This window comes from Linepithema humile, chromosome 1, assembly GCF_040581485.1.
Source record: "Linepithema humile isolate Giens D197 chromosome 1, Lhum_UNIL_v1.0, whole genome shotgun sequence".
NCBI lineage: Eukaryota > Metazoa > Arthropoda > Insecta > Hymenoptera > Formicidae > Linepithema > Linepithema humile.
Genome location: NC_090128.1, coordinates 20168291 through 20177419, shown reverse-complemented (window position 1 = coordinate 20177419; position 9129 = coordinate 20168291). Strand labels below are relative to the sequence as shown.

At 31.9% G+C, this 9129-nt stretch overlaps 2 protein-coding genes and 1 long non-coding RNA gene across 5 annotated transcripts in view; 2 read left to right on the top strand and 1 right to left on the bottom strand.

Annotated features, from left to right (window-relative positions):
* Window positions 1-333: 333 nt before the first annotated feature.
* Window positions 334-1754, top strand: LOC105680120 (uncharacterized). The gene is made up of 3 exons (XM_012380579.2): window positions 334-580; window positions 664-1438; window positions 1548-1754. Exons 1-2 carry the CDS (start codon window positions 526-528, stop codon window positions 1389-1391), a joined length of 783 nt encoding a protein of 260 aa, XP_012236002.1. The 5' UTR covers window positions 334-525; the 3' UTR covers window positions 1392-1438; window positions 1548-1754.
* Window positions 1755-3869: 2115 nt separating this feature from the next.
* v (Tryptophan 2,3-dioxygenase vermilion) overlaps window positions 3870-9129 on the bottom strand; it is a 117211-nt gene continuing 111951 nt past the window's right edge. The window contains exons 7-15 of one of the 3 annotated variants that reach the window (XM_067347203.1): window positions 7878-8058; window positions 7650-7795; window positions 6715-6769; window positions 5466-6511; window positions 5174-5257; window positions 4965-5055; window positions 4819-4843; window positions 4647-4735; window positions 3870-4559 (exon numbers count right to left, since the gene is read on the bottom strand). In XM_067347203.1, coding sequence (XP_067203304.1) covers window positions 7947-8058 — 112 coding nt within the window. In that variant the 3' untranslated portion in view covers window positions 3870-4559; window positions 4647-4735; window positions 4819-4843; ... (4 more) ...; window positions 7650-7795; window positions 7878-7946. Of the gene's footprint in view, window positions 4560-4646; window positions 4736-4818; window positions 4844-4964; window positions 5056-5169; window positions 5258-5465; window positions 6512-6714; window positions 6770-7649; window positions 7796-7877; window positions 8059-9129 lie in introns of all 3 variants that reach the window. The other 2 variants (XM_067347204.1, XM_067347202.1) reach the window with 2 other exon arrangements.
* On the top strand, window positions 6138-7123 carry LOC136997047 (uncharacterized). The gene is made up of 2 exons (XR_010887859.1): window positions 6138-6268; window positions 6431-7123. It is a non-coding gene; the product is annotated as an uncharacterized lncRNA (long non-coding RNA).

Here is a 9129-nt window from a genome sequence, read left to right as displayed (position 1 = left end):
CGCTGTCTTGTATTGCTTGAGTTAAATTCATTGAATTTGTTGAATTTAATAAATATAATTATATACATATATATATAATTATATCTATTAAAGAGGTATACCAACATACATACCAACATTATTTGTTTCTTTCATAGACTGATTTGCAGTTGACATTTTTTTATTACAATAAAATTTGCTCTATAAACTCAACAAATTCAATTAATTTAACTCAAGCAATACAAGACAGCGTTGAGTTGTCATAAATCATAAAGATTCTAGATGGTTATGTCTATCTCATTTTTCGGTCCTAGTGAAACTAACTCGAACTTGAATTATCGTAAACACCCATGGATAACATTGCAGCCAATATATTTACCTCTAATGCAGAGGAATGACTGGCAAGAAATTGCACAAGAATTTTGGCACCAATGGAATTTTTCCAACTGCTAGGGAGCAGTTGACGGAAAACATATTAGAATTCAAGCTCCCCCCAGAACAGGCTCACTTTATTATAACTACAAAAAATTTTTTTCAATTGTTTTGATGGCAGCCTGCGATGCAAACTATAAATTTACATGGGTAGATATAGGTGACTATGGTATGTGTATTATTAAGGTATTGTGTGGAATTAAACCTATGATAATGCTTGTTTGCTAAATGAGAACTATTAATTTTTTTCAGGTGGCATTTCTGATGGTGGAGTGTGGGCAAACTCCGACTTTGGTCGTAGCCTGGACAGAGGACAAGTGGATTTACCTTTCCCTCAGCATTGGCCTGGAATGGTGGAACCAATGCCTTTTACGTTTGTCGGTGATGCTGCATTTCCTCTTAGAACCTTTATGATGAGACCGTATGCAAAACCCAAGCGAAGGAGAAACCAAGGACAGCAAGAAAAGGGAGAAAGAAATGAAGAAAATTATTACGACAGAGATGTTGTTGTGGGTCTGGGAATGCCAGAAACGATTTTCAACTACCGACTCTCAAGGGCTAGGAGAGTTATAGAGAATGCCTTCGGTATTCTTGTGGCAAAGTGGACCATTTTGAAAGGCAGCATCGCCTGTAATTTGAAGACCTGTGAAACAATAGTGTTAGCTTTGGTGGTGCTCCATAATTTCCTTCTGTCTTCTGAAGAAGAATTGCCAACGCAACAACATCGATACAATGTTCAAGGATTGACTGACCAGGAAGGGTCACATGGTGAGCTATTTCAAAATGGTGCATGGCGTAGAGAAGTGCCTGATATAAATATATTCCAACGAATTGGAAGGATGGGTAATAACAATGCAGCCGCTGATGCCATCAAACTTAGAAATACCTTAAGGGACTACTTTGTAAGCAAAGCTGGTGAAATTGAATGGCAATACGAAATTGCTACTCGAAATAATCCTATTATGAGAGGACCATTGTAGAGTTTATAAAAGAGTTTATAAGTAGAGTTCCTGTCATGTATATAAAGGTTATTATTATAGACTATTATATATAGATTTGTAATTATTTGTTGCAGCTTATTGATTAAATTTTTGTGCAATGTCTAGAATTTATGGAATGTTTTGTAATTTTTGCAGGCCTGGAACTGTGGCTTTTCGAGACATCAGAAGATACCAAAAGTAACTGATTGTGAGTTGCTGATACGAAAATTGCCAAATTGCCGTTCCAACTAGGGATGGGCGATACAATAGAAAATATCGATATTTTATATCAATATGTATCGTAAATAAAATATCGATGTATCAAAAATATCGAATGGGATATATCGATAGTGGTGATATCGATATTATCAACTATTTTTTAATTAAATATATAAAGCCCGTATCAAACTACGTATTGAAGATTGAGATTAAAGATTGAAGATTCGGAAATTTGACCAATTAGAAAGAAATAATATTTGTTTGCTTCTTCTCGATTGGTCAAATTTCCAATCTTCGATCTTTAATCTCAGTTTTCAATGCATAGTCTAATAGGCTTAATAATAATTTCCAATTAAATATATTTACATTTTTTTATTATACAATACATATATAAATATTTTACATAAAACAGTTATACTACTTATAATAACCAATATTCCAGAAAAAGAGAGTTTAAAAATAATAACTGCTGTAAATGTTTACTTGTTATACGATTTCTATCTTCGGTAATAATATTTCCAGCCCGTGAAAATAATCGTTTACTTGGAACGGAGGTAGCAATTACACTTAAATATTTTAATGCTATATCTTTTAATCCAGAATGCATGTTTATTAGCCAATATTGTAGTGGATTGTCATCCATTTTTATTGATGGTTGATTCAAATAATATTTAAGTTCATCTGCTTCTTAGTTTCTTCTTAGTTTCATAATGGCTTCTGCACACAGGACGCAGTAATACGTGCTATAATATCGGAGGTTCGATATTTCTGCAGAAATATCGATGCATGCTAATATCAAAACAAAAAATATCGATACAAAATATCGATAATAAAGTTTAAAAAAATCGATATTTTAAATATCGATATTGTATCGCCCATCCCTAGTTCCAACGCTTGGTTCATGAAATCGCACAGGATTTCAAGACCGATTTGTCCGAAACTTCCCGTGTTTTACAACTTAATAATTTATATCACAGATATTCGTATATTTACAAGATTTAATTTGCAATATTTTCTGTTCTGAAAAATTACGTATGTATGTAAGCAAGAGCATGATGTGATATGTAATTATAATGATATGTAATTATAATAAATATAAGTTTTAGAAAATGTTATAAAGTATGAATATAATTCATTAAAAGTCTTTGTAAATAAAACTAATATTTTTCATTTTTTTCAGTATAAAGATCGAAAATTCTAAATAAATTAATTATTATTTTCAATGTCGTGTTTCCAATTTTTTAAACTATTTTTATTAATAGTATATAATTTAAAAAATATGTATATACATTAAAAGTAATCTAATAAAAATTATAACTCATAATATAAATATTATTCGGGATTTAAAAAAATATAAAAAACCATAACTCTTTAATTGAAATTTATTGTTAATTAAGAAATGCTTCAATAATTACAATAGGTATAAAGCTATAGTTAGTTATCACAAACTTCTTAACATTGTGTATTACAATTTTTACTAAAATGTAACCCAGGTTGATACATAAATATGTGTATGATTGCACATAACATAACAATACATAAACTTATGTAAGAAAATTAAACTGAAAACTTAAAAAAAAATAATAAAATTTTTTACATTGCATGTAGTACAGTAGTTTGTTATACAGTAGTTTGTTATACTATAATACTATTATACTATAATAAATGTAACACATATAAAATTAAAAATAAAAATAATAATACATAAGTGAATATCATTGTATCACAGTTTTTACTAAAATTAAACCCAGGTTAATACACAATTATGTGCATGACTGTATATACCAATACATAAACTTATGTAAGAAAATTAAATTGGAAACTTCAAACACAAAAATAATTAAATTTTCATTAAATTTTCATACAGTACAGTAATTTCTTATACGTATAATTAATGTAACGTATATAAAAATAAAAATAAAAAAACAACCCTAACAGCACACGGAGATACTGAGATCATCATGAGAATATCGCAACAGTATAATTGTGATATTCTCAGAACAGTCTCACAGATACTGCGATACTACGTAGTACGTTCTAGAAATCATCGTATGTCCGGGGTAAAACGTCCCATAGAATGTCGCACTAACGTCTACAGTTAGTCGCATTTATGTCTATAGTAGAAGAATAGTGTGAAGATGGGATGAAAATGGGAATTGTATAGGACATACATACACGCACACATTTACACAACCAAGCGCTCAAGCTCGCGTCATTTTACGCTTAGGTTAGGTTAGGTTATTAAGTAATGAAATATAATTTTTATTAAATGTTATTTTTATTTCCAAATTATATTCTGATAAAGCATAATATAAATTTATTGTTATAAAATAAAATTTTTGTAGATTAAATTTAATATAAATATATATCTATCTACATTTTATTTTATTGCACAATTATATTTTTAAAAACATTATCCATTTTATGTTTTACTTTTACTCGAAGTATTGCACAATAAATTATGCCATATATCAAACATGACACTTGTCCTTTAAATGCAAATATATTATTAATTTAATATTAAATCACCATTGCGTAACAATTATTTTTAGAGTCCATTTAAACAGACTAATAAATTATTCTTTTAAGTCATATATAAATATCGATACATATCATTTTTGACCTTTCAACATTAGCATAGTACAAATTACATAAATACTAAAGCAAGATTTTTCTTCCAAATTTAATTCCTTATATTTAAAAAAAAATGATCAATAAGATCTTAAAAAAAACGACCTATAAAAAACTAATCTCTTTCATTTTTTGTTACTAAAAAATATTGAAAAAATAGATTAAAGTAATAAAATTTTTACAGTCTTTTTTTCTTTAAAGGCTGCTACAAATATCTGTAATTTCTTCTCAACGGAATTGTGTAAAGAAAGATCAATCTCAGCAGCTCTCCTTAAATCTTTGATGGCATTCCTTTCGTCCCACACACCAATATTTGACCTAGAAATATAACATTATAAGAAATTAATAAAACTTTGTGTAGAATTATACATGAGTTTATAACATAAAATAAATACAAATGCATACCTTTGTTCCTGGTAGAAAAGTAATAACTTTTGTTCCAGCATGAAGAGTCGTTTTTATTATGTACTCTGTCATTCATTGCGATAGCATATCTAAATAATAACAATTAATTAATATTCTCGATATTCAATAACAAAGTATCCAAAAAAAAGAATGCCAATAGAATTGTACGCACAAGACTCGAAACCTTCAACTGCAAGCTGAAACAGACCAAAAAGCAAAAAGCTAAGAAACAATTATTATGCAAGTATATATAAGTGAGAAATTTTAATATTAACAAGCATTTAAAATGTGAAATATAAAGTATAGAAAAATACTTACGTTTCGTAGAAATTGGAATGCAGAGAAAGTAGCCAAAAAGAAGAATGCCAATAGAATTGTTCACGCAAGACTCGAAGCTTTCAACTGCAAGCTGAAACAGATCAAAAAGATAAGAAACAATTATTATGCAAGTAAATATAAGTGAAAAATTGTAATGTTAACCAACATTTAAAATGTGAAATATAAAGTATAGAAAAAGACTTACGTACAATGTGGAATGCAGAGAATACAGCCAAATAGAAGAATGCCAATAAAATTTAATGCACAAAAGACTTCAATCCTGCAATTGCAAGCTGAAAACAGATTAAAAAATCAGAGAGATTAGACAATTAATAATAAAAGCTAACAATATAATCTTAAAGTATTTCTTAACCTAAAAACACAATGATAAGACAAATATATAAAAATTAATTAGAAATGTTACAAAAATGTAATACAACTATCTCTGACTTTATATTTACTACTTTTGTCAAATAAATGTAAGGAAATAAATAGGATTACCTTCGATATCGATGGAATTCAATTTTCCTTGTTCACGCACACAATGGGCGCGTTCAGCAGAACAAATCGCTTGGTAGCAATCGAACATGATTGGCTCTTACTTTTAGAACCAACAAATCAACGTTAAGTGTTGACTAAACGACAATTCAGCAGTTGTTCTGCTGAACGCAGCCAATTCTCGGTGATCGGGCAAGCGGGAAAAGACCGGAAGTAGTACGTATGGAAATGACGTAGTTGGCGCTGGTATCATAGCGGTCAAACCTGAGATTATACTCGCGCGATAAAGGTGCGTACATATCATTTGCGTAAGTTGAGTAAATTCCGATAATATATGCATGCGATAGAAAAGCGTATATGTATTATTTGCGTACGTTGAGTAAATTCTGAGAATTAACGCGTGCGAAAAAAAACCGAATTATACTACAGAGATCTTACAGAGATGATCTCAATTTTTACTGGATGATCACAGTAGAATCAGTATGAAAATGGGATGATACGCAGGATGTCATGTGCTGTTAGGGAATGATACATAAGAAAATATTATTCTATGAATTCTTCAATTATTTGAAGAATTTTAACCAAACACAATCTTCTTTTCGTTTTTGGCACATCTTGCATTACGTAAGCAATTGTCACTGATAGTGATGTAAGTTCATTATCTTGAGGAAGTGATGACGTTTTAGTTCCTCGGCTTGAGACTACTGTCTCAACAGTAGAAGCCATTCTGTTTATAATTTTTGCAGTCTCTCCAAGGAAACCATCTATGGCATTCTTCTTTCGTTTAAAGGAAATGTCACTTGGAGGTATGACAACTTCAGTATTCGCTTTGTGTTTGAATTTACTGGCAACAGATGTGCCAGAAGATCCTGATTCTGATTCTGATGTATTTTTGGAATTCATCGCCTTGATAGATGGAGAAAATGGCACGACTTGCTTTAAATTCTTTTGTAAAATTTTATTTACAGGCGTTGGTGAAGATGTTGGAGACAAAGTAGGTGATGGAGATTTTGTGGACATTGACGGTAGAGAGCAGCTGTCATCATTATCTGCAAAACGAGACATATTAAGGGGGAACACCAGGGTGACGGCCAAAAAAAAAGGCTATTTTCGTGAATTTTTTTTTTATTATCTAATAGTTTGTTTAATTTATAAACTATATATGTTAAAAGTACATACTTATATTATGTTACAAAAAAAATTTCATAAAATAATATTCATATTTATAATAATTATGGTGATTGATGTGCACCTCGTCTGAAAAAACATGGGTGCACGGACGCTCGTGCTGCATCTGAACGGGAGCTCTAAAATAAATTTTTTAAATTGTGATTTAAAGTATATGAATGTAGTTTTAGTTGCACGTACGGATTTTTTGATAAAATAATTTTTGACAAAATGGCACTGTTTAAAAAAAAAGTTTTCGATTTTTCAACAAAAATTCGTTACTTCTTTAATTGTTTTTCAAAAACTAATAATCCGATTGAAAAATCCGTACGTGCAACTGAAGACAATTTTGTTGTAAACATTCTGTCCAAATTTCAAGTTATTCGGATAAAAATTGGCCGAGATATGAGAGCGCCCAGTTACGAAAACGTGGTTTCGAGAAAAACGCGTTTAAAGTTTTACAACTAATTGGTTCATATAAAACGATAAAATTTTGTAACGAACCAAAGTGCGTCCAATCCGGGTGCATATGAAGTGCCTTCTGAAGCAATAGAACTCAAGCACGTAGACAACAAAAGAATACCGGTAAAACTCCCTACAGACAGATCAAGGGGACTGCCGAATCTTTTTAGGTAGCGCGCGGCCGGTTCTACTAGCGGCATCTGACCAAGTTCTACTCTATGACATATTTACTATAGTTCCGTTATGAATTTCACCATAATATTATAGGGACATATTTTTAAGACTCCAAACATCACAAAAATGCAAAAAAAAATCGATTTTTTGAAACCGTCACCGTGGTGTTCCCCCTTAAAATGATATTTCCCAATCTGGGAATCAGTCATGTACTTTTTTTCGAGGAGCGGAAATGTAAAAGTAAAAAGTTTTATGTTAATTTGACGAATAAAATTGTTGAATTCACGTGAAAGCTTTTATTTATTCATTTTTATTCTTAGGAAAAAATTACATGACTGACGCCCTAGAATATATTGGACATACCCAATGACACCTGAGACTTACCTACAATACTTATGGAATTTGTAAAATCTAGGTTCCAAGTCGAATTAGTTGGAGTAATGATTGATGCAGACTCTTCAGCTACAGCTGCTGGTGAAGTAAATGAGGGTATTTGAATGGAGATAGGAGCCTTCATGTTCGAACGAGTCCTGCATATTAAAATGCATGAGAAAGTTAGATACGTTGATTAAGTGCTGTACATAAGAAAAAATGTTCATTGTTTCAACTTACATTCGAGGCTTGTAATGAGGAATAAGGAAGCTTATGTCCGCGTAATAAGCAAAATCTATCCCATTGCTCTCATCTAGACCCTCCATTGCACCAGAACCAGATGGAATATACTCCATTCGTTTGCGATGGGCTCGCACAAACATTGTACGTAAGTTGTCCCAACGTTTCTGCACAGCTTCGCCTATAATATTAAGTAAATTGGCTATTAGTTTATGCTAAAAAACATGAGCAAAATAAAGCAATTCAAATTACTAACTTGTTCTCGGTTTGATTAAAGCAGCACCTACTTGCTCCCAACAATGTTTTTTATCTATATTTTTATATGTTTTCGCATCTTTTGCGTACAGGCAAGGATTTGCCTGCACAATTTTAATTATCTCTAGGTCGTTCAGATTCATTTTAATAAACACATATTGGGCTTGTTCGTTTTAGCTGCATTGGGGCAGCTCTGGGTCTGCTCTAAACAAGATAATACAGGACAAACTATTTATCTGTCCTGTATTATCTTGTGTAGAGCAGACCCAGAGCAGCCCCAGTGTAGCTAAAACGAACAAGCTCATTGATTAACACACATAAACACGTGAGACATGCATGCCTAGAACGTCGAAGCGTTTGATTGGCCAGTCGTAAGAAAATCGGTAGTCGGTGTCGTTAAAGTTGGCTGTTGGCCAACTCTACTAACTCACCGATTACGACTTATCGACTACCTTTCCGACTCGTTGTAGACTCGCTTTTCACTCACCGATTGTGACTTAAGACTACCGACTACCGACTACCGACTCATTGTAGACCCGGCTTTAATCAATGTGTGTTTATCAAAATAAATCTGGACGACCTAGAGATAATTAAAATTGTGCAGGCAAATCCTTGCCTGTACGCAAAATATGTGAAAACATATAAAAATATAGATAAAAAACATTGTTGGGAGCAAGTAGGTGCTGCTAAAATCTGCTTTCCTATTGGTCCAGCTGAGAGACTTGCTTTACGACTAGCGACTCATTGTGGATGCAAAAAATGATAGAGTCACCGACTTAGGTTAAGACTTACGATTTCCGATTTCCGACTACCGACTACCGACTCATTGTAGACCCGGCTTAAAAAAGTGGAGATGAACAAAACATTGTGAAAAAAACATAGAGCAGCATTGACGAGAGATGTCTACATTTGTCGCAACGACAAAGATTTTGATTGGCTAGCGATAATTATTTGTTTCGTAAAGCACGAACTAAAAACATTGTGAGGAAATCTATCT